This window comes from Macrobrachium rosenbergii, chromosome 3 (genome assembly GCF_040412425.1).
Source record: "Macrobrachium rosenbergii isolate ZJJX-2024 chromosome 3, ASM4041242v1, whole genome shotgun sequence".
Lineage (NCBI taxonomy): Eukaryota > Metazoa > Arthropoda > Malacostraca > Decapoda > Palaemonidae > Macrobrachium > Macrobrachium rosenbergii.
The window spans coordinates 91116583-91143137 of record NC_089743.1 but is presented as its reverse complement, the minus strand read 5'-3'; the positions used below and the strand labels follow the sequence as shown (position 1 = coordinate 91143137).

General features: G+C 38.7%; 1 protein-coding gene across 4 annotated transcripts in view; it reads left to right on the top strand.

Annotated features, from left to right (window-relative positions):
- LOC136827793 (scm-like with four MBT domains protein 2) overlaps positions 1 to 25282 on the top strand; it is a 38315-nt gene extending 13033 nt beyond the window's left edge. For all 4 annotated transcript variants that reach the window (XM_067085256.1, XM_067085261.1, XM_067085269.1 and 1 more), the window contains exons 5-12: positions 8455 to 8728; positions 14696 to 14874; positions 16499 to 17216; positions 17327 to 17471; positions 19877 to 20051; positions 20286 to 20445; positions 21202 to 21367; positions 22944 to 25282. In XM_067085256.1, the coding sequence (XP_066941357.1) occupies positions 8455 to 8728; positions 14696 to 14874; positions 16499 to 17216; positions 17327 to 17471; positions 19877 to 20051; positions 20286 to 20445; positions 21202 to 21367; positions 22944 to 23371 (2245 nt within the window). In that variant the 3' untranslated portion in view covers positions 23372 to 25282. The remainder of the gene's footprint in view (positions 1 to 8454; positions 8729 to 14695; positions 14875 to 16498; positions 17217 to 17326; positions 17472 to 19876; positions 20052 to 20285; positions 20446 to 21201; positions 21368 to 22943) is intronic.
- The last annotated feature ends 1273 nt before the right edge of the window (positions 25283 to 26555 follow it).

The following is a 26555-nucleotide window of genomic DNA, read 5'->3' as shown; positions in this document are numbered from 1 at the left end:
TAGTTTCACCTTTAGAGCCATGTACTACTTCTCATTGATTTTCATGATGTTTTGAGCTTATTGCTTAAGCATTCCCACTCCCTCTTTTTGTTCTCTTAAGCACTGATTGGTAGAAAGTGCCCCAGTGCTCAGCTGCCTAAGTTTCATAATTCATTCATTCCTAGGTAATGATTTCAATCACTTGATGGTCCTGTGTCTCGTTTGTTTAAGTAGAGGACTTTATTTTTTCGTTCATTGTTGAGGTTTCTGAAAGAATGCAGTATTTTTGTCTAAGATGCAAATTGTCTTTAAAAATTTCAAAAAAATTAATATCAAAACAATTCTCTTTCTTCTAAGCCATGCATGCAACCATCCTCTTGTTCACTGGCACAGAGTTGCAAAACTGTGGAGTTCATTTTTTAATGCCGTGTTTGCTCTTCAAAGATTTAGCAATTGTTGGCAGCACAAAATATTGTCTTGTAACTAGGGTTACTACATGTTATCATTTACAATTAAACTTTGCATCAAAAACTGTTAACTTGAGACTTTTCCATTATAATAATGGAATAACTATTACTTTGTTCTTGAACCCCACAAAATTTGTAGGGGAAAAACATAAAAACTCCTGATCTAGCAGTTAAAAACAATAAGATGGTAATGCTGCTTTTTCGAAGACTTCACATTTTACACACTGCATTTTAGTTGCTTGTACTCTCATGACTCAAATAATTGCTCACTTAGCATTTTATTTCAACTTTAGTGAGGAAAAATCAGTTGTATGTGAAACCTAAATTCCAAATATCTAGTTGCTCTTTGTCTTTTATCACCTTGGTATCAATATAACTGAAGAATATATTTGACAAATTTATCCATGTATTTTCTCAAAATATCTTGCTCAGCAAATAGCGAAGGCAAGGAGGAAGTGAACAAAATAATTTGCTTATAGTTTTAGGTGCCTGATTTTCAGTTTAATCACTCAAGCATAAAATAATTTTTATATAAGTAACTTACCAAGTAACTACATAGCTAGTAGTTTTTAACTATCGCAGCAGCTTAAATTTGAAATTCGCGGTAGCTTTCTATTATTATGGTGTAGGTAACTCGCCCCGCCCACTTTCGGGGAAGGATAGATACAACACAGCTGAAGAGCTCAGTTCGTTTCTGCCAGTCAACATCTCATCATCAGTTGTTTGAGCAGCTTTTGTTTGGATTTTGTTTCACCAGATGGTTGTGGCTATTGTCATCTTTGGTGAACTGTTCTTTACTTTGGTGACATTCACGCTAATTATATTGACTTTACCTGGTTGTGACTTTTATTGTGTCTGACTCTAGTTTGACTCATCTGGTTATGCAGCAAAAGCTACAATACCAGACTTACATCAGCCAAATATGGCTCTCATTGTATTTGCTGTCATTGCAGAGGGCAAATTTGCACTTCTGATCTAACTTGTGATGAATGTAGGGATTGGGATCAGGGGAAGTGGAAGACTGTGACTACTCATTTGGACAAACTTGAAAGAAATAGGCAGAGAAAGGCAGCCACTAGAGCCGAAGCTAGTGGTTCTGCTAGCCAGGGTTCTCCTGATGCACCCCCTCTTTCTACGCCTGTGACTACTTTTTCCCCTATCTCCAGCCCTCCGACTTTTCCAGCAACTCCGTTACCTAGCTCCCAATCTTCCAAACCCAATGCCATTCGCAGTCTCAGGGCCAGGTTAGACCAGATATTTAGTCTTGGTAAATACTGTAGCCCAAATTGGGGCTTCAGTCAGAGGTCTCATGGACAAGATAAGTGTTAGTGATCACGGTGCAAGTGTAGAGTCTGTGGATGAGGTGATTACTCATCCCACCGACGCTCCTATGCAAAGATCCCTGTCAAACTCCCCTAAACCTGGGAGGAGGCAAACCGGAGGTCCAAGGGAAGCCGGTGGGATTTGCCCCCGGGTAGTTGCCCCCTCGGCCAACTCTGTCATGCGTGGATCCCAGGACTCGATGGATAGCCACTGGAAAGGTGTCCAACTCGGAGTGCATGGGTTATCATCCAGTATCATATTGTTGGCCGTACTCTTACTAATTATAAAAGTGTATACATTTAAATACATAGTTTTGTGCATTTAACTGTTTATAGAATTTTAAGTGTCACCTTTGTTTACTTTGGTTTGTACAGTCTGTCTGTTTTATGTTTATTTCTGCAGAAGGCATATACATTTTACACCAGTATCATAACATCACTTGTAAGTACAGTACTGTGCACTAGAAACAAGTTAATTCCATTGTTTTTAAACTCTGGTCCACTGTGATTACCATATAAATCTCAAATGTCTCAAAACAAACCCATTACTCTTACATATTGTCCAAAATTCAGACACCTCGACCAACAAAGGGAAAAACAGTAGAACTACTAGCTCCCAATGGCTGTAGGGTTCTGGAACAGAAAACTCTTTTATTGAGTGTGTCTGCCAACTTAGTTGCACTTTGCTTATGTCCCCCACAACTTAAGCTAATTAAGGATACGTTCGTACTTTATTTGTTACAGACTTTTCATTGTATTATATTTTCAGTTAGTATTTACTTTTCTGTCAGTGCATTGGTGAAGAGCTTCCTCAGAGATTGGTATTTAGCAGAGATTGGTATTTAGTAGGTGTTGAAATCACCAGGTAATTTTAAATTTTTTTATCGCCTCTTAATGGTTGCTTGGTAGTTCAGCGAGAGGTTCTGTCATCAGGCTGTCTGTATCTTTCATTGAGCTAAAGAAAACTATACTCTTCTTGTTCTCAGGCCTGTCAAGTCACCCTACTGGGATCTATTGCTTGTCATACAAAGCTTAACCAACCCTTCATTGAAGCCTTAGAATCAATCTAGATTTTGGACGTGATTGTGCACTTTGGAGTAGAAGCATAAAACTTTGCACATGTTTACTTTAACCCCCACTGAACATTTTTGGATATGGACCCCAATCACCCCTGTCCCTAGATGGCCAGTATGGGGCTTGCAATCTAAGGACCGATTATCACCTCATATTTTGTTATTTAGCCATATTAGACTAACTTTGGGCTCCATTACTTCCTCTCGCATGTATAAAATTATTTGAATGTCTTTCCCAAGTCTCTACAAATTAATTTCAGCATTTTTATTATTTACGTAAGTTAAATAATGTCTGCCATTTTCAAAATAGCTGACATAGATATTTACTTGTTTGGTAATACTTTTAATAACATTATACTGCACAGGTATTCTGTTATTGTAACTTTTCAAATCAAACCTCATGACTATACTTCAGCATACTTGCAAATGCACCAATATATACAGTAGTGAGTATTAAAGTAGAAAAATTTTTGTATAAGAATGCATATTTGAATGAGGATATTTATTTGTTTTTCTGAAACATCTGACATATCTCTTTAACGCGACATGAGAGACAATACTTAAACTCACTTTGCTTATTGCAACATGTACGTTATATAACCTATAGCCAGTCAGAGATACATATTTACATATTACAAAGGAACAACTTGAAGGTGGACTATTTTAGTCTTTGGTTAAGCATGGATCCTACAACATCCATAATGAGCTCCCAGTTTACAAAAATTCAAAATGTAGTATATGCATAATCATTACAACTGCAATTGAGACAAAATGAATCGCTTCTGAAAGCATTGTCCTTCACAAATACAAAGAGCTGTGCACTTCAAGCCATTTGTGTAGCATTTGCAGGGAGGTGCACATGCTTTCTTGCACTTACAATGTATAAGTTCATAGCAGCTTTCTTGAGCTTGAGGGAGGGTTGTCCACTTTGGTACCGTGGGTGATCCATCTTGCTTCTCCCATCCCCAATCTGCAGGATCTGGTAATTCAAGATCCTTATGAAGCACCTGTCCCCACACATGGCCTCCTTGATACGATGCTTGCAGTGTGTGTTGTTGGGGGGCTGTTTGTGTTGGGGGCATATGCTCCAAAGCCCTGGGCTTCCTTGTGAACAGATGCTGTCTGACTTCATTGACTTTGGATAGCCCTCCCATTCTGTCATACCAGAGTGCCACAAACTGTTCCAGGAGGCTCATGATGTTGTCTGGAATCTCTGCAACGTCACAGCCGGTAAAGGTGTGGAAGATTGCCAATGAGTTTGCTTTTGAGGGACCCAAAGCACCAGCTATTTTATGTGCTGCGATGTATCTGTGATGCTTTCTGACCCAAAAGGATACCCATACTTCCGACACAGGGTGAGGTATTTTGTGCAAACTGGACACAGGGATGACATCATCAGTGTCAGCAGTTCTGACAGTTATTCTTTGATGCCCTTTGGTGGCTGCATCAGACACATGCAACATTAACTGTGAGTCTGCCTCTTCATGGGAGGAGGGTTCAGTCAGGCTCTTACCAGTAGCTGTTGCGGTCAGCACTTTCTTGTCATATGTGCTGTTGATCTTATCTTCCACTACTATGGAAGTGACTTGTTCTGCGAGCAGATGGAGTAGCTCAGTTTTGTTCTCGTCAATCAACTTCTTAGGAAACTTTGCCAGTTGCTTGTCACAGGAGATCTCAGAGTGATCCTTCTATGTACACCTTTGCCTCTTCTTTCTCTGATGGCAGCCTTCAAGCTGTCCGGTGCATAGGGTCCCACACTATATCCAGTTTGTTCACATGTTCCAGATGGTTTGTTATATGTGGCACAAACACACTGTCATTGTAGTCTTGGGAGGTTTTTGGTGATAGCGTCTGAACTATCACAGCTGCATCAATCGCCAGTGCACTCACGTTTGGGGCTGTTGTTGGGGGTTCCACTTGTGCCTCAAGTACAGATAAAAGATTAGCCTTGTTCCCTGATCTAATTTCACCTTGTTTACACAATGAAGGAGGATATGGGTGATTCTCATGCTTGAAAAAGTCCTCAAGCTTGCCTTCTTGGGACTGACGAGCTATATGTAACCCCAAGAATAGGGCGCAGTCATCTTTCAGTGTTGCCACCTGTGACTTTTGCTTTGGCTTTTATTTCTTGAATGGGCTCAGTTATGGGTTTGGATCTCTCAACAGATCTCTCCTTGACATAGAGACCATATTGTTCTTGACCTTTTTGGTGAGCACTTCTGATTATCTCAACAACATCATGGTCAGTTATATCTTTGGTGTCCAAGGTAAGAAGATCCCCGCTGTCCTCCTTGAAAGGATTTCCCATCTCATATATTGCACTAACCAGTGCTGAGACTTTTCTGGCAAAAGAGACTTGCAGTACTCTCTGAGTTTGTTCGTGATGTTTCTCTTTAGACACCTTGCTTTCAGTTGTCTCTTCAGATTCCTCTACCATCCTTGATATCTGTGGTGGATAATTAAATTGATTTTAGAATGTTTCAAAACATATTTTTGTTATCAATCTATAGGTGATAAATTAATAAACATGTATGATATAATATACATAACTGTATTCATAATTATTATCAATACACATACATAACATGGTACTGTACCTACCTCTGGTCCTGCAAACATCCATCGTCTAAGTGCTGATGGGTTTTCAGTTAACCCCATTGCTCCACCGTATCCTTTAACCAGTGAATTGACTTGCCCATTTGCCTGATCAAGAGCCATGGCTGAGAAAGGCCTTGCTGACTTCAGAACTCCAGATAGATTGCTGGTTGTTGCTGTTGCAGGGAACATAGAACAGCGTGAACTGATAGCCATCTTGCATAATTCACATGATCTAGGCCAAATATCCATGGCAACAGAAGCACAAGTGATTCCACATACCCTTCAAAGTTTGCCTCTCGAATCATTCTCACAAGTTTTAGTGTACAAAGTTCAAGCTCAAGAAATGTATCCCAGTATTGAAGTTGAGGTTGATCAGCTGCCATCTGTCCACTCCATGCATGGAAATTGAGAGGCTCTTCTTCTTCTGTCAGTAATGTGTCTTTGTACATTTCATAGGCCTGGTGTTTATGGATAAACAGTGCCACTGCTGTCACCTCATGAGCATGCCTTGCTCTTGTAACATGTGTGACTTTTAGAAGTAAATCAGCCACTCCATGGGTCATAACACCTGGTTTGTGAATGGCTGTGGTCCAGCCACTGCCCTCCAACCAGTCACCTAGGACCTGAATGTTGCCATTTCTACATGCAATCCACCCAGCATTACAAAGAATTTATCTTCTCTGTGAGTGTCAGGCAGGTTCCACCGAATAGCTTTGGCAGTAGCAAAAAGTGGTTGATCCATGACAAGTACTGGCACGTGGCTAGGGTTGAGATGTTGAATGGCAGCTTTGACAACATTCACTAATGCTTAATCATTGGGATGGAGTGGGCACTATCTATGAACAGGGGCAAGAGAGCAATGGTTGTCTGTGGGTCTTTCAAAGTTGGGCAGAGAGAGGCATGAAATGCAGCCCATGAGGGGAAGTCATCTATTGAAAGTTCTGGTTTACCAAGAAGCTGTTTCATGTGCTCAAGCCATCTATACTATCCAGCTAACACATCAGTCAACTGAGCTACTTCGGGTCTTACAGGTCCATGTATTGAAGGCACAAAGGGGTCCTTCTTTGTCAAGACTGCTGGAGGCACATTTGTATATGCTGTTGGCAAAGCATAGACTGTTTTTTTGTTTTGGACACTTCCATCTAGGCGACCAAGAACCAAGTTGCCACTAAATATCCGGAAATTTTTGGGAACGACTCTGAATTACAAGATGTCTGACTACCACAGGCAAACTATTTTAGGTTCAGAGTATTTCTCATAGCCAAAAACATATGTTTAGACACTAAGACCAAAGCTCTGTCATTTTTAGAATGCCTTCTAGATGAATTTGTTCTTCTGCCAGCCATTTTGAAAATGGCTTCCCTGAGATATATTTTTACATTTTTTTTTTCTTGGACCTATTTCTGTTAACATGAGAGGATATGAAAGCCCATTACTTGACAGGTCAGAATGTATTTGAGTGCTGAAAGACAATCCAAAAGTGTAGCTTGCATGAAAATATGGGTGAACCAGTGATAAAGATGACATCCTGCAGCCATCAGGAGGAATTACTAATTTGGGTCCATAGCCAGAAATGTTCATTTGGGGGGTAAAGTAAACTTATGCAGAGTTTTACGTTTCTACCCTAAAGGGCATGGTTTTTCATTCAAAAAGCAGCACTTTTCTTCCTTTTGTCACAGCTTCCAGTCAGTGAAGAAGTTCATGCAGTTTGAAGCAGGGTCACATATAGAAAGGATTGGTCAGAGGTTTTTCTTTCTCTTGTTCCATATTTCATCACTAAGACTCGCCCTTCTGTGTTTGAGGTAAACCTGATTCATCAATTTCTGTCCTTTTTGTCTCCTGTTAATAGTGATGATAGGGGTCTTCTACTTTGTCCTGTTAGAGCGATCATAGACTACCAGTAAAGAAATAAAAATTGTAAGAGGTGAAATGTCACGTATGCGATAGCATAATAGAGAAACCAGTTTCATAAAAGTACCTTACCATTTGGATTAAAGTAAGTTGTTAAATGCCTGCCAGGTTGTTTTGGTTGATATAGCTTCTAGGGTAAAAATAAAGGATCATGAGATGAGAGTTTTGTCAACCTTATTACTTTTTAAGCACAACTTCAAAATTTGTTAAGGTTTTGGATCGTGGCTTGTGGAGATGCCAGTCTACTTTTGCAAAGTTTCAGTTAAGGGTTGTCAGCCATAAATCCCTTGATGTCTTATATATTTGACCTGCTGTTGCAGCAGTATGGCATTCCTGCCCAGGGAAAAATTGTGTATCAAGCAAATCATTTTCACCATCGTAACTTTTTTCTTCTTTTTCTTGGCTTTCCTGTCGTCATTCACTGCTACACCTGAAGGAACGAAGTAAGAGCACATATAATTTTTGATGGACATTCTACTTAAATAACAATCACCAATTTTACTGATTGTCCCTGTTCATCTCTTGACCCCTTGTTAGTCCTTTGGGCTTTTGGGATGAAGATATTCCTCAAATCTGGGATTGTTTTTCCCAACCAAGAAACTGTTCAGTCTATGTAAAACTAAGTGATTTCTTTTTGACACCGACACCAAGTTCTCTCTTCCCAGCCCCGCTTTCAGACGACTAAATGGATTGGCCAGTTATCTTTTCCAGGCCTCTGCATTGTTCTTGGGAGCTAATAGTGGTAATGCTTTCTTGAAAAGTATCTGGATTTGGTTACTGACACACAAATAGGCTATGCAAAAAAGTAATGGGTATGTATAAAAAAGTTGAATTGTGTTTTTTACCAATTGTCATTTTTAAGGTTTAAAAACTGCCAACAGTATCTTCTCTACCAATTTTAACGCTAGGGGTATTTAAGAAACAATTTGAAAAACCAAATATTGGTTTCATGTGCATAGAAAAGTTGATATACCACTAAATTCTGTGCTGAAGGCGTTATCCCAGTCAGAGGCAAAGTCTGTCAGATTATACAACATTTTAAAGTGTTAACAGATGTATTAACTTCCAGTTTGAGCTAGCTTTCTCATCATGGATTTTTCACAGGTTACGGTATGTAGCTCAGAGCTCTGTCAGCTTAGAAGTTTGGAAAGAAATATCATCTGGTAACCTTCAGCCAGTTGGATGGAGCAGCCAGCGTAGTATTCCTTTAGCACCTTCCCAAGAACTGTTTAACAGTTTAAAAGAAGAATCGTCAGTAGCAGAAGCCAAGAAAGCAGTAGAGGAAGCCCTTTTAACATGCCATTCTGTGCCTGAAGAAGCTTTGGAAGGGGAAGGTTATACTGCTATAGATCGCATTAAACAGGGAATGAAAGTGGAGGTGTGTAACTTTTATTTGGAAATGTAACCAACTTTGTGACCATCTATACTAGCATCGTATTTTACTTTAGTTGTACTGTTTGTTAGGTTGTGATATGTTAGTGCAGAATTTGAGTTATCAGTAGGCAGAAGAAGTCTGTATGTCTTTGTGTCAAGTGAGAATTTTGCAGTTTTCATACAGTATGATTGTGTGATAGCTCTAATATATTTTTTACATATTTCTTCAATTTGACACTTGGTAAAAGTAGTGGTAAAAGTGGTGTGCTTATTGTGTTACAATTCCTAGTTAGCTTTGTGTGTTGAAATATTACAGCAGATGAATGGATCATGTTATCTGTCTGTGTTAGTTTAAGACACCATCGTTTTATCACTGTAGCATGCTTACTTGTCAAGTTGGACATTGTTGGAGATATCCTTTAACCAAGTTACACAGTGTTAGGAATATCTTCTACATATAGCATTTTACTTGACATGAATTAAAAGCGAATTGTTTAATGATATATATTCATGCATAGCATTTGTTTTGGTTGAATATGTATCCTATTTATTAAGGAATATTATGGTAATTTCTTCCTTTTTGAGTTAATGAAAAGCACAAGAAGCCACATAAGTTATTGGTCAACCTCCTTCCAAGCAGAGAGGAGGAATGACATTGTTTTCAAGTTGGGCACACCTCCCTAACTCATCAGTATATTTTATATCAGTTGAATGTGTGTTGTTGCAGTGATCTAAGTTTAGTGATCAATGATGGAGACTCCATCTTGATGGAAAATCTTTGTCATAAATTTAATTGTTTTGAAAGACAATAAGATTATTAGATATTTAATTATTTTCAAAATTAATTCTAACCTGTTTTCCTCATTTATTTTCATAATTGTTCTTTAATTGGGATGAATCTTACCTACTGGTAAAGTTAGCTTATATCTCTGTGCCAAAAGGCGAGATGGCATTCAAACAGAAGATTGCTTGGCTGACCCGGAAGACTGTCTAGTTCACCTGTTCTCCACCAGGTGTGTTTGAATGTTTTAGCTATAGTCAGAATTCTTCCTGCCACTGGTGTAGGTGATTGTTGGTATTTTGTAAAATTTGGATGTTTGCTCTTGCCACAGTACTGTAATTTTAATCTTCCTAGGATGTCTTCCACTGGAAGCAAAACAATAACATCAGGTGATGTGGGAATGATTACTGTGTAATCAGGATGCCACAGTTTGAGGTAGATCAACATACTGTTTGTACCAGCTGCAGGGGTACAGAGTGTGATCTAGAAATAAGATGGGAGGAATGTAGGATTGGCCTAAGGACCTTATGCTTAAAATGGTCAGGTATAGGAAAAGAAGGGAAGTAGATAGATTGCAGAAGCAATTAGTTAGATTGCTGGAAACAATTAGTTAGGTCAGGTCATAAACCTGTCTTTTCTCTCCTTCCTGGTGAGCCTTTGTCAGTAGTTAGCCCTACTCATTCTATGGCTTTTTCCCCTGCTAGACCTAATAGTATAGCCGGTACTGAGACTTCCTCTTTAGCTCTGCCTTCTGCTCCCCTTTTGGTTCAGAAAAAACGTATCGAGAAACTAGAAGAGGATGTAAGCCTTATTTTAGAATCCGTTAAAGGTTTGACTGAATTTATGATAATCGTCCCAAGTCCCCCATAGTGTGCTAGCATTGGATAGTAGGGCCACTGGCCAAGAAGATTTAAGGCTATTAAGTTTTTGTCAGATATTGCCTCGGACTGGCTGGGAGTCCTGTCCTGCTCAGACAAGACCGTTAGGGATGGCTCTCTAGAGCTTGCCTCTCTTTTTTCTCTAGGTGTCTTGAAGAAGAGAGAGCTGGTGCCCCTTTACCACTAAAGGAGTCACTCAGACACAGAATTTGGCCCTGTTGTTTTCACCTTTGGACCATCACCACCTCTTCCCTCAGGGCACGGTTAGACAGATTGAATCTGACTTGCAAAAGAAGTTCCCACAGGATTTGGTGCCACAATCATCCAAGTGTCCCAATGATTCGACTTCTTTTGCTCCTAAGACGTCCTCTCCACTCCAGCAGCAGCCCTTTTGTGGAAGTAGGCCCAGATCGCGGTCTAGGGCCAGCCCCTTTGTCCGTTTCATGACCAAGTCCATCAAGAAGGGCCCAGCCAAGACAGTGCTTCAAAAGTGAGATGGAAGTCCTTCATACACCAGTAGGAGCCAGACTTCTACAGTTTTGGGAGAAATTGATGATCAGAGGAGCAGAGCCATGGGTCATCAAGGTTCTAAAGGAGGGCTATGTCATCCCGTTCCTGGAGAGCCTCCCCCCCCCCCTTAGTCACCTCTCCCATCACATTGTCGGCTGACTCGAAAGGCTCAGAGAGACATTCGGCCCTTTTGGAGGAGGTATCCTCCCTCATCCAAAAGAGGGCATAGAGTAGTCGAGAACACCAACACAGAGGGCTTCTTCAACTGTCTCTTTGTGGTTCCGAAAGCTTTTGGGGGGCTGGAGGCCAATCCTAGATGTAAGTGCCTTCAATTGTTTTGTCCGGAAGACGAAATTTAGGATGGAGACTAACCATTCAGTCCTCTCATCCATTCACCAGGGTGACTGGGTGATAACCTTGGATATGCAGGATGCTTACTTCCACATCCTGATCCATCCAGACTCCAGGAAGTATCTGAGGTTCATCTTTCAGAACAAAGTATTTCAGTTTCGGGTGCTTTGCTTCGGCCTTTCTGTGGCCCCTCAGGTGTTCTCTCGAGTCCTTGCTCCTCTCACAAAATGGCTCTATCTAATAGGGATAAACGTCAGTCTATATCTATATGACTGGCTGCTTCAATCCCGTCAAAGGAAAAGAGTATGAAGGACACACAAGATTCTTCTCCTCACCCAGGAACTGGGTCTTCCCATCAATTTCCAGAAGTCCCAGTTGACCCTATTGCAAGAGATTTTCTATTTCGAGATTAATCTCAACTCTCTGACTTTGCAGGCTTTTTTATCCCCCAAGAGAATTTCCAGCTGCCGTCAGATGGTCCACAGCTTAATAGCCCTCCCATCCTGCTTGACTCAGCAATGGATGAGCGGCATCCAGTATGTGGACCCCAGAGCAACAAAGTCTACATATAAATGTCAGAGAACTGAAGGCGGTCCATCTAGGCCTTCAGTATTTCTCGAACTTGATCCGCATCAAGACAGTAGTAGCGCACGCAGACAATACCATGGCCTTATCCTATATCCAGAAACAAGGCGGTACTCACTCCTCTCTCTACCAGGCAGTAAGAGATCTACTCTTGTGGATGGATCAAAATCAAGTGACACTGGTCACCTGGTTTATCCAGGAGAAATTAAACGTCTTGGCGGACAAGCTGAGCTGTCAGAAGCAGGTCCTTCTCACCGAATGGACTCTGGATGCCCTGGTCTATCTGGATCTTTGGAACTATGGGGCAGACCAACGTTAGACCTGTTTGCCACCTCCAGAAACCATCGTCTTCCTCTCTTTTGCTCTCCAGCCCTGTATCCTCTTGCATGGGCAACAGACAGCATGTTGCGAGACTGTTCCAGTCTGGATCTTTACACCTTCCACCTTTCAGCATGGTCAGGGAGGTGATAAACAAATTTCAAACTCATCACAATGTTTTGGCCCCTGAAGGAGTGGTTCCTGGACCTTCTATGGTTATTGGTGGATTTCCCAAGACTTCCCCAAAAACTGCATCTACTCAAACAGTCCCACTTCAGGAGACACCACCAAAGGCTGTTCACTCTTGCTCTGACAGGCTTCAGACTGTCTGCAAGTTTGTCAGGGCAAAAGGTTTTTCAAGGGGAGCTGCAGAGGCTATTGCATGATGCAGGTGTAACTCTTCTAACCTCGTCTACCAGGCTAAGTGGCAGTCTTCCGTCGATGGTGCACCAACCATAATATGTCCTTTTGAGACATCTATAACTCAAGATTGCTGATTTCCTCCAATATCTGAGGAGCTCTAGACATTTGTCTTCTTCCACCATCAAGGGGTATCGAGCTATGCTTACCTCAGTTTTTAAACATAGAGGCCTGGATCTTTCGTCAAGCTCAGATCTTAACGACCTCATTAAGTCTTTTGATATGTCCAAGAAGAGGAAGGACGATCTAGTCTCTTGGAACCTGGACGTAGTATTGAAGTGGCTAACAGGTCATACCTTTGAATCCCTTCATTCTGCTTCTCTGAAGAATACTCATAAGACAATACAGTATTCCTCATTGCTGCAGCTACCACTAACATATTGGTGAGATTCAAGCCATCAATAAAAGGGTAGGTTTTACCGAGGAGATGCAATTTGCTCCTTTACCCTAGGATTTTTAACCAAGGACGGGGACCCATCCAAGCCTTGGCCTCATTCTTTTACATAAAGAATTTAATGGGCATCCTTGGCTCCGAGAAAGAAGAAAGATTATTGTACTTTGTCATGTCAGTACTCTGAGGTATTACCTGAGGAGGACTGAAAAGATCAGAGGTCCATTCAGTAACCTTTGGTGTTCAGTTAATAACCCGTCGTGACCTCTTACTAACAAACAATGCATTGTTGTTCTTCCTGAGGGACTTAATTTCTGAGGTACATTCATGGATTCAGGAGGACATTTTGCCTACTTTTAAAGTGAAAGCTCATGACTTCAGGGCAGTAGCTACTTCTTTAGCTTTCAGGTACAATATGTCCCTTTCTTCCATTCTCCAGTCGACCTACTGGAAGTGTGAGACTATTTTTGCATCACACTGTTTAAAGGAGGTGGAAACTGTGTTTGATAATTGCAGTACCTTGGGGCTGTCGGTGGCTGGCATGGTATTCGGGGGGATGATTCATAGGAAGTACTCTTTTCTCCTACTATCCTTTCACCTTGGTGTAGGGTTTCAAGTTGTTGGGTAGCCTGGGGGTACAGTACAGTGTACCTGGAGTGCCCACTAGTCTGAGTGGATGGGTTGTGGTATTTTCAGAGTAGGTGATAGTGTTGTCTGGTTGTTTTTAATTTGGTACTGCGCCCAGGGCAAGGGCACTTGTATATACTTTGCTAGCCATCAGGCCTATCCTCCGCTGCAAAGCTTCCACTGAAGTAGAGATGACCCATGGCTCAACCGCCACACTACAGGTTAAGATGAGCACCAGCCAGAGGCAGTATTCACCTGCAATAGCTCTCTCACCAGGTAAGGAATCAACAAGCATTGTATGAATGCTGGCCAAATTTTCTATTTCAAAGTCATTACTGTACCATGCTTTAATGTTTTGGAGTAGAATATGTCCATGTAACCCACCTCCATTCAATGTGGGATTCCACCTCCATTCAATGTGGGGTTCAGGTATGTAATTACTTATATGAAAATGATATTTTTTCATAATAAAATTAAGTTTCATATATACTTACCAACTAATTACAGAACTGGAGCCCACCCTCCTTCCCTCTTATGGGCATAAGGGCACAAACACAATTGAACTAACTGGCTGGTTGTTTCCCCGAGTGCTCCGAAAGTGGGTGGTCATGTCACCTACACAAAAAACAGTAGAGGCACTACTGCAAATTTTTAAAAAAGGCTGCTGTGCGAGTAGAAACCTTAGCTATGTAATTACTTGGTAAGTATATATGAAACTTAATTTTATTATGGAAATATATTTTCTGAATCTTGAAGGAGTGTTTGCTAAACAAACAGAAAGGAAGTTATCCTTGAAAGCATTGAACTTATTAAGTTAACTTGACTGCATTGGAAAGTCTAGGAAAATATGTAGTGAATATGGGTTTCAGACCACGAAATAGACACAGTAACTTTGTGGAGTGTAGTGTCATCCAGTTATGAGAGCTGGGACAGGAGAAAGTCAGAGTGATTACCATAGATGAAAAATAGAAAATGAGCTTGGGAGGATTGTCTTAGGGTTGTGCAACATATACAGGAATGCTCTGATGGTAATTTAGTAGGCCTACCAAAGCTTGTTTGCAGTTTGATAGCTACGATGGATGATCCATTCACTGATTTTGTATGTTTCAGGTACTACATGATGGAGACCCTTTTAGTGGATGGGTTGCGACTGTTTTGGAAAATGTTGGGGGTAGGTTGCAGCTCCGTTATGACACTCCAGACTGCTCCGGCGAAGTTTTGTGGTTGTTTTATCAGCATTATCGTTTAAGACCTCTTGATTGGATTTATCACCAAGGCACACCTTGGCGGTAAGTGTATTGCTGTCTCTGTTAGATTGTTTTTTTAATTATTTTCCTTCAGTACAGCAATGCACAGTTCACTGCCTAATTCAATGGTTCAAACAAAAATATACCTTAAATTATACTAAAACAGTTGAGTATCATTTCAAACAAAAATGCACAATGCATCATCCCAAAACACCCAAAGTCAGCTTACATTACTCTTCTACAACAGTTACTCTTAAGTATATGCACCCCTAACATGCTTATAACTGCATATTTTAACAGTTTATCGCCAAACTTAACAGTTCAAACAAAAATACACTTCAAACTATTATCCCAGAACACCCCAATATCATTTCAAAGTCATCTTACAACATTACATACCTGCTTGCAACTGTTACTCTTAAGTATCCCCCTATAATTCAGACATGCATGTTCTATTTTGCCCAATGTAACTGTGCGTCATCTGCTGTACTGCACATAATGTAAATACATTTTATTATATTTTGCTATGTTGTGATATGATTTTGAAACGATATTCACTATACAGCACATATTTTAGGATAGTACCACTGAATAGAGCATATCTAAAATATGTGGGTAGTTTAGAATGAAGGGACACGATCCTCTAAACAGACTGCTAGGTTTGTTACGTCATGTTAGTATTTTCGTGATTACATACAAATACATTTATGATAAACAAAATGATTTGGTGCATTAAATTCTTGGTTTATGTCGCTTTGTGATTAGTCCTCACCATCTCCCTTACACTTATTAGAAAATTCTCTCTCTCTCTCTCTCTCTCTCTCTCTCTCTCTCTCTCTCTCTCTCTCTCTCTCTCTCTCTCTCTCTCTCTGTATAACTCAGCAAAATATCAATAAAACATTTTTTCACTTACAGAATCCATTTATACTGTATTGATTTAAACTCCGTAAAATATTTAGAATCTGAATTGCATACATTAATGAGTTAGTTATAAATCATTTGTTTAACCAGACCTCTGAACTCTTGTGGGGTTCTTCTCGGGCTGGAAATAATTGCATACGTAGGCAACTCAAAACTTCCAGTAGCAAATTGTCTGACGACGGAATCTCTCTCTCTCTCTCTCTCTCTCTCTCTCTCTCTCTCTCTGGTGTATCAGTACTGTACTGTACATATCGTTTAATGAAATGTCAATTCCTGTACCATAAACATAAAAAACACGAAAATAAACAAATCCAGCAAGTTCACTACTAGATTGATGAAGGTAGTGTTGCCATAATTTTTGCTTTGTCTAAATTATTGTATGGTATTTCATTACAAGTTTAGTTGAATGTGATTATCACACACATCATAAAAGTAAAAAAGAGAATGCTTTATCCCTGTTGATATTTCATATCTAATCACCGTAAAAATATTTAGAAGAGGAAGAAGTCTTGATACAGGAATGGAAGACTAAAAAAAAAGTCTTTTTATGCTTGAGGAAAAAGGAGGTCAATTAATATTTTTATATATTCATTCCTGTATTTTTTCTGAAGGTGTCACCTCAGATAGACTGACTGACATGTAAGGTGTTCCATGTACTCGTTTAATTTCTTTTGTATTAGCTATTTATATATTGTAAAAGTATGGTAGAAAATTTCTCAAGTTTCTGTTCACTCTTCCGCTTCAGATACAAAAATCCAAATTCGTCGACTTCATACGGAGAGGCTGAGTGGGCAGCACTCCTGGAGATGAGTCGAGATGATGCTAGACACTCTCAGCTTCCAGTTTCCCTGTTGCTGCCATTACCCAACCCGGACACTCATCATTTTGTGATTGGGATGTTACTCGAAGTTATACATCCCCATAAACCTCATACAGTGGAAGTGGGTCATATATCTAGAGTAATTAGCCCACAGTATTTTGAAGTTACTATTAAACCTGAAGGGTGTGAAGCATTGAAGTGGATTACATATATGAACGATCCACTATTACTTCCAAGTGGGTTTTGTAAGGAGCATAATTTAACCTTATCTGCACCAAATGACTGGCCAAAAAACAATGAATTTAATGTTGAGGATTATGCAAGATCCACAGGTTCATTATTTACTGGGAAAGATATGTTTACTGTTCATGAATCCAGTGAAGAAATTGGATTTACTGTTGGAAATAAGTTGGAATGTGTTCATTCAAGTTACTTGGATAAGATATGTATAGCCACTGTAACCAAACTGTGTGGACATCTTGTAGTAATTGAGCTCGACTCCGAATTGGAACCTGTTCCAGTTATTCGTCCTGCAACAAGTCAAGATCTTTTTCCAATGGGATGGTGTCAGACTAATGGCTACTCTGTTCAGCTACCGGCCAAGTACTCCCCGAAAGCAAAAACTTCAGAAATTACAACTTCGGTAAGTTGCTTACTAGCTTCATAAATTCGGAGAACTTTTTGCCTTATTGTATTTCACTATTTTAGTGGGTTCCATATTTTTTGTTATTTGATTTAATTCTTTTATTTCAGGAGGAAACTCGTGAAAAAAGTGCTGACAGTCCAGGAACAACAGACACACCATCTTCATCAGGAAATCAGTTGTCCATGTGGTGTCCTAGACTGTACATAAACCATTGCTGTTTTACTGGCCCCTATCTCAGTAAATCAAAAGTGGGTAAGTAAAATCTAGAGTAGTACTGCTTTTGTACTTTAGTTGTGAATTTGATTGGGATAGAATAACAATGAGTGAAGCTAAGTGGTTTAATTATCTATTAGTTGCCATTGCTATTACCATTTAGTGTTTATGAGTTCTATACATCATTTTATCCTCCTTTTCATCTGTGTTTATATGTGGAACTTATTGTTAGTGATTTGTACATCTTAAATGCCTAGTTCCACTCCAGTTCCTTAGCAGCTAAGAGGTATCCTTCTTGAGCTGCCCAGATAGAGTGGGACAGAAGCCAGAGTCAATTTTCATCACTGTCATTGCTAAAGAGGGTTATTGCAATAATGCAGTACTTGTAATCCTCTTCAGAGGGTCCCAGGACAGGCAGCTAAAATGTAGATTGGTCACCTAAGCATTGTGTTTCCTGTTGGTTCCTTAACTTCTCCAGCTACTTATAACCTGGCAACAGCAAATTATGGTGCAGTTAATAATGATGGAAGTGATCCACTAGAGATAGGACATTCATTTGGAAAAGAGTTCCAAGTTGGAGTTTATAGTAGACCTTGCTCATCTTCTGACTCCAAAGGTCTCATGCAAGGGGGTCTTCTTGGCTGGAGTGGAGCATGACTGCAACCCAAACAAAATCATCTAGAAGATCAGGACTTGGTGTGTTTAACCTATGAACATATAAGCCAAACAAGGAACAGTAGGTAGTATGCTGTCTCTTTTACATAATCAACCATGCCTATGGAGGATGCTATGAAAGACAATTTAGAGAGCAAACCCAACATTCCTCAGCCCTTTCCATGATTTATTTTAAGTTACCCATGAGAGATCAGAGGAGGAGGTGAGGTTAATGACGTCCTTCAAGGCAGGCCAGTCTCATTGAGGCCCCTTCAGTCATGGCTTATAGCCATTAAGTCCTGCACCCAGGACCCAGAAGTTTTGAGCCTTGAATAGTGAGGTGAGGCCAGTTATTTACAAACAGGCTATCAAGATGGTAGATGACAGTTTGTTTTGGGCTCTACAGCGACTTCTTTGTAGTTCTCAAGATAACACGCGGTCATGATTGGCTACAGATTATATTTTGATGATTTTTGTAATTTCCGTATGGTATTGTAATTGTTTTATGGTTTTTACGTTAGGCCATCTACAACAAACGGAGTTGAAAACATTAAGCTGTATACGAAAGATTTTGTGAAAAGCGATTGTGTGGGTTTTGCTGACATCACATAGCCTATATTAGCGCCCATGGGTTTTCTTGTTATGTAGTAGATTATGAGTGTTTGATGAGAGGATGTAAATTTTTGTGAAATATTGGAAGATGCTAAAGGCCAATAGTTTACATAGACAATTAGGGCACACCAGCAGCATACTCAGTTTTTTCCTTTTGCCTTCCGGTGTTGCTTCTTCTTCATTAGCCTACCTGATAGCCTAGGTTAATTCTTCTCTCTCATTCTGCTCTGCCTTGTTTTGCTCCCTAGGTGGTTCATAAGTGATGTCTGGAACTGGGGAAATCAGACTTACTGCTTTTACAATAAAGTAATGTGTACATTTTAAACCCAACTTTGTTCATTTATGATTCAAAGTATCTCCAAATTATGTGTCTTCCCGCAACTAATGGCAATGAAGCTGTCGGTAGTATCAAGACCTACCAAGACCACCATTGATCTTGGTAGTTTTCAATCAGCTGAGATGTTGGGAATGTAAACAATATAAAATGCAAATGGCGTATGATGGCAATTTTTATATTCTGTTATACAGCAACAATATGATAATAATACATGCAAAATACTGTCATTGGCTGCAGCAAGCAAAACAACCTTTATTTAAGTCATTATTGTAAACATAGTTTGCCGTTTAAATTTTGCAAATGATTACTTTTCTCCAGAAAATACTTCGGTTTTTAGAATTACGGATAAGAGATCGTAAACGTAAACCTGTACGGTATAGATATTTTGCCATGTTTACAGTAATCTTAATATTTTAAAATTAGTAAATCATTGTTATAAGCATTTTAGGGGTGTATATACTTGAGAGTAAAAGTTGTTAGAGGGTAATGTAAGATGACTTTGGCTGTTTTGGGATGATAGTTTGGGGTGTATTTTTGTTTGAAATATTAAATTGTTTTAGTATGATAATTTAAGGTATATTTTTTGTTTGAACTGTTAAATTATGCAGTGAACTGTTAAAATAGGTAGTTATAAGGATTTTAGTTTAAGGGGTACAGGGTATAAATTTGCTTTATAGCAAAAACACGCATTCACATATACCTACGTACATACAAGAATATAGTATCAGAGTATCTTTTATATCGGTGTAGGGCCGGATGCTTTCATCCGTCATCTCGACCAGCTACCGTATTTCCAACTTACTATACAGTCTGTTAATTTTATCTGTTTTTATTTCCATAGCCAAACAGTCTCAGAGTGTTGGCCCCGGTTCAGTTGAATTGGTACTACGAGAAGTGCTTGCGATGACAATTAATGCTGCCTACATTCCTACCAGAGCGTTAAGAGAACTGGAACGCAGTGTAAATGAATCTCAGAATATTCCTTCATCATGGCATCCTATGGTATTCAAAGCAAAGTAAGCTCTATTTTTTTTTTAAAAGGTACCATTACAAACCTGTTTGCCTTATACAGATACTCTACCATCATTCTTGAATTATGTATATCTTATAAAGTGGATACATGAGAAAAAAACTAAGATTAAGACAGTGTTGTAGATAATTACTATGACAGCGAGTAGTGGTATTATAAGTACATTCCCCATTGTGTAAAACTATCAGGCTTGCTCACTCACTTTTGATAACCTTTCAAGGTTCAAGAGATATACAACAACTGCAAACATTCCTGTTGCTACTACAGCTAATGGTGTCAACGATTTCTTGAGCTTGATATGTCAGGTGCTTCAGTGCTGCCCAAATCTGTGGTCCACAAAATCAACAGGAGAAAATTGTCCATTCTTGTGCACATCCCAGGTAAGTTGTATGATTATTTCTCTTTACATGTTTAGACAAAATGAGCTTCATTCTTCTGTCTTGTGTACTGTGCCTGAATTCCTATCTGATCCAGGTCTTATTCTGTTTCATTTCGTCATAATTTTCTTTTCTTTATCTTGCTGCTTATGTACCTACTACTTTTCTGACTTATTTTCATCTTATCTTTGTGTCACATCCCCAAACCATTTCATTCTTGAAAGTCTTAGTCCAGCCTCTGGACCCCACATCTCTTTGTGAATAGGACAATACTGTATTCTCATCTGAGATTTGAGCACACAAGTTAAACACATTCACCTAGTGGCCACCTTTCTTAACCCAGTAAAATCTATTTTGTGTTGAGGCAGAGTTTCAGTTGACAGTGAATGATAAGTATTGGGAAGAAATCCTGTCAGAATTTGTATTATTTTCAGTATTTCCAGTGATGGATATTTTTTGATGAAGCTATAATTTATTAGATAAAATATACAGTGATTGATTTAGTTCATCTCATAATAGCAAATTCTCTTGCTAAATCCTGGAAAAATTAAGAATTTAAGTTTATTGTTTGTTCACTTCACATGCCCTTGGTAGATAAGGTGGGTACCCCAGTTTTGAAAGACTACTTCACTTGTGGCAGACAGTGTGTAACTTAAAAGTTTGTACATCACAGATTATGATGCACCGAAAGTTTATTAAAATTTACAACTATATTGTCTGTATGAAAGATGGGTTTTGAGTTTTATCTTTATTTGACAGATGCTGACACAAGCCAATCCCTCGTCATATTTTAGAGGCCGCGGCAGAATTGCAAGCAACAGAGGAGGAAGAGGAGGCCTAATATACAGGCGTAAAAGAGGAGGCAGAAAACGTCTCTTTGTCCCAATCAGAGCTAACCGGCTCTTACAACCAAAGTCTTTGGCTAGTAAGTATGTTATGCTATAGATTAATGTAAAGTTTGACTCTGCTCTGTATTTGGGGATTAGTTCACTCTATATGTTAAATTAAGCGTACAGCTCGGGCTTCCGTTCTATTTCCTTTATTTTTCGTAGAAGCAAACCCGCTCCCTCCTCTAGCAAGGGGAGGAAGGAGATCACCACATTAAGACCAACCCAATGCTTGTATTTGCCTTACTGTCACCGACTTTCAAGGTTCATCGTAGCCTGCTTTGCTTGAACTGACGTTTTCCTCATTCATGCAAAGGGACCCAGAAGTCTGACAATGGGTCTCGCGTTCCTTACAACCCGATCATTTTGTCATAGGCAGTTTTCCCTTTTGATGTTATTGGCCAGAGAGACAAGCGGCCACAATAATGAACTCATCATTATGTGGGATGGTTATTTATCATGTAGCCTACAGTATGTACGCACACTTCTCACCTAGACTATCACACGCCTCTAAAATCTGAAAGCAACAGCATATTCAGGGTGAATTTATTGTATGAAAACACACATTTTATTTTATCTTGATCACTTGAATGATGCAAAATCCGATGATAAGTAAAAACAGGTATAAAGAATTAAATGCTTCTCTCTTCACTTTTACTTGTAATTCCTTTGTGTTTTATCTTATTGATTTCAGGAAATCATTATTTAATTGTACAGTTAATACCAAATCCTATGGTATGACCAAAACTTTCCTGTCTTGTGCAAAACGTGAGATAAATGAAGAAATATAAACAAAATATTGCTAGTTTTTTGAGCTACAGATGTAAAAATGAGACAGTGAGTGAGCTGTCCACTTCCTGGTACCAGCCAATCAGAGGCCATGGCCAAAAACAAGGCCCAAGATCTCATGAGCCCCAAGATAGATTCTACCTCTGACAGTGAGCCAGCTGTAGTACTCTGAGATAGAATCCTTTCTTCCCCTGTCGTCAAAAATCATAAGAAAACCTTACTTTTAATGATCCTCTGACAAGTCTCATTATTATTGAGTTTTACATAAGAAAAACCTTCACACCCTGCTGTGGTTCCAAGGTCTGGCAACAGTACTGAATATATTTGACCAGTAAACCGGATCACGCAACAGGCAGGAATGTTCAGGTTTTTCCCATTAAAAACCTTTTAGTTTGCTTGATTGAACATTGTTTCTCTGGCCACACTAACCCACCATCCTCTTTCAACGTGGTAGTCGGATAACTTTAACAGTAGGTAAGATTCATTCCAAATAACAAAATTTTTCTAAAGTACATTACAGCACTGACATTTACATTGTATGAAATCTTCATAATATGCCTAAATGTATTAGTTACTTGAGCTTGAGCAATCATGCAAATGTTTTTCTGACTAGCCCAAAAGGTCTCTTTCCTCTCTCTCTCTCACAGATGCACATATACACTCTCACACATTGACAGCCAAGAACAGCTGAAGAAAAGGAGCTGGCTTTTGTCAAGTCATTGGGGGTTTCAGAACTAAAAAGATTTTCAACTGTGGATTCAGTTGAAATGATTGAATAATTTAATTTAAATTATAAATTACAGTTCCTTTTTTTTTTTTTTGTAGCTCCAACTTATGATGCCTCGGAGGATATTGAAGATGATGATGAATGTGAAGTCGAAGAAGGAGAGGAGGAAGAAAATATCAGTGGCTCTGAAGAAGGCATTGCAAGCTTCAGAGAAGAGCTACCTCAGAAGAGGAGACGCACAGAGTACCCAGACGCTAGTCCTGGTTTAGAACCTGCTGCAGTAACTTCAGATCCACTACAGTGGACGGTCAAGGACGTTGAAGTCTATGTGGCAAGTCAGCCGGCAATTTGTCATCATGCAGTGCGGTTACGAGAGCAAGAGGTTGACGGTAGAGCTTTTTTGTTACTAAATCTTCCAACTTTAGTTCAGAATTTAGGCTTACCTCACAGTTCAGCTGTATCCCTAGCACAACATATTTGTAGAGTGAAACTGGCTCATTTCATGTATTATAGGTGTGATGCATAACCTAAATTGTAGTTTAATATATTTATTGATTGCTCAGTTCAAACCATTTATCATTGTTCATTTTGCTAAGATTCTATTTCGTTAGGAATCCTCTTGTTATTCTGTCCTTTAAATGTATTTTTTGGCTTAGAAATATGCTGTATGTTGGGTCGATTTTAAATATTTAGATATACTGTATGATGAATGTAAATTGTTTGCACACATTTTATGTCTTGTTGGTATCACTTGTATGTATTGAAATTGTTTAATGTAGACCATCATGAAGTTTTAAGGCTTAAAAACTATCAGTATTATTATTTTTGTTACTCTACACTGGCACCTCAACTTAGGGACAGTGTGAGGGGCCAGCCTCCTGACAAGAAACAAGATCTGTCTAGTAATGAAGACCAAGCTGTAGTCTACACAATACTGCAGAACCAGTGTAGTAATCAAGTGAAAATGTGCCTCATTCTTACTTCCCTCTTCAGTTATGTAGTGATATTTCACTGAAATTTTAAGGGGGATCTTAAAAGCTATAATATTCAGTGATGACTGCAATATTACATGGAGGCATAATAAAATATAAGTACTGTATGGACTACATGTAAGCATGTATGTGCATTTCTATGCTGATCTTATACTGAGCAGCAAGTAGCTACCATTTTGTTCTGCTTTTTGGTATCTCCACTTTTAAAATCTGATAAGCGTTTTGTCCAAATCCATGTGTACATGTGCCAGGCTTATTAGAGATATATTACAATATTGATATATATATATATATATATATAAGTATGGTATTGATGAATTTATGACAGCCTTACACCTTCCAAAACATGCCTTAAGCTACTTCAGCTAAGGCCATTGTATATCCTTGGTTGAAACACTGGCTTCAGCTAAGACCATTGTATATCCTTGGTTGAAACATTGGCTAAGTAAATATGTACTGCACTTTTTTACTGATGCACACAATTATAGCAATCACATTTAAGGGATACTGTCTTTATTAAAACGTATTAAAATAATCATATCTAACACGAGATAGGAGGGGAATACACAGACTGAAAGACAATCATACATTTGCTTATGGACACTGCAATTTAAATATAACAGATGGATGGAGGAAATTTACATGAAAACTCAATGATTTTCACTGCAGTATTATAACAGCATGATAGTCTTTCTTAATGTAAAAAGCATAATATTTACACACATGTTCTCAGATCCTTTTTTGATTGCATGTAAATTGCAGTTCTGTGAGCAATTGTATGAATATGTCTTGTTATTCCCCACTTTCTTTTGTGCCATGTTTTGTCATTTTAACCCAATCCCCTAATAAATGTGATTAATATAATTGTGTGTACAGTATTGGTAAATAAAGTGGTCACATATTTCCCCAGTGTTTAACCAGTGATATGTGATAGACTAAGCTCAGGTGGCTTGCGACACATTTCAAATGATATAAGGATTTCGTAAGTTTTCGTATGCCATACCAAGTACAGTAAGTAACAGTATTGCTGTATCTTTAATAAGCCCTGCACACACACAAAGACACACATTTGGAAAAATGTTTATTGCATTTTTTACCTGTTGCTGATTAATATAAAAAGATGCTATTCATTCTGAATAGAATAAAATTGGGGGGAGGGGGTAGTTACCACAAAATACAAAACAGCATTTGCAGACAGTAATTACCACATTCAAGGATCCCATACTCAGTATTCACTATCTATGGGAGGTTGTCAGTTGCATTTATGTTTTTAACAGGGTTTTTTTATTTGTATTGTTATAATTTCACTATAACAGCATGTATTACTATGACACCTGCACTTCATGTTTATATAATTGTTTTTAAGGATATATAGTCTTGCATACACTTACATGTTTAATTAAACTGATTATGATTTTTTTCAGCTTCAATCGCTTTTTATTACATTACTTTTTAATTACTGGTACTAATCCCTATAGAGGATGTGTTGGTGGTACTATGTAGCATAGAGGATTAGTGCACTACCTCCCTTCATCACTGTAAATTAGATACTGGGTGGAGACACTAAGTGTCTTTGCCTCAAATACTCTGGCAAAGGTTACTAGATACTACAATAATTACCACCCTTATAAGACATTTGAAAGGCACAAATTTGAAATATTCAAGCACTTTGAGTGACACTCAAAAACCAGCCTGCAGGATATGTCAGACTATTGACAGGTTATGTGGAGATACCAGAATATGCAGTGCAAATGTTACTGTTACAATGTTACTGTGTTTTTTATCCCTGCATGTACTGTTGAATTCATTACTGTATGCAGTAAATTACAAGACGCGTCAAAAATTCCCACTAGATTCCTAACATCCTAAAAAGAATGTTATTTTTTTTTTTTTTTTATAAAGTTGCTCGATCAACAAGCTCAGAACACTTCAGCTTACCTTCTCCTGATAATTGTAATCCAAAGATAGTGTTCAAATTTTGTATTACACTAACTCTTCTAAAAAAAAAAAAATGTAAAAAAAATTATGAATATATTGTGAATAAAAATGCAGTTCTGGCAATAACTGATGTAGAGGCGATTACCAAAGTAATGCTGTCAGACATGTCAGTACGTTATTGTAACACTTGATATTCTTATATTTAACATATAGATTCTTTAATGCTTAAACTCTCCACTTAGCACTGAAATGGACAGTATTAAGTTACAGTCAGGAATCATGAAACTAAAAGGACTAAAATCATTGTTACATTGGCGTTAATGCATTCGTTGTGTAAATGGATTATTTTATGTATACAGTGTAACATTTATATGTAGCATTATACTTAGGGCATCTGCATGTACATGTTATCTATTGTTGACATAGCACTACAGTACTATTAGTTGAAAATTTATTCTTAAAGAAAATATTTGTATGGGGATGTAAAAAAATTTGCCCCAACATATATTTGAAACTAACTCCTTTTATATAGAATAAAAGTACAATTTTTAATCGTCGTGTAAAGAACAGAGGACAACTTGGCAGTATTTGATTAGAGATTCATTCATATAAGGGAAAATACACTATAAGGGAAAGAAAACACATCTGCAACAAACTAGCTCAGCCATTTTGACGTAAGTACAGGACCTTGATGGTTTCATGAGGCTGACAAACACCTTAAATGTTTGTGGGAGAAAAGCATAGCATGATGGGTCAGTTACCCTGGAAACAAAGAAGCCA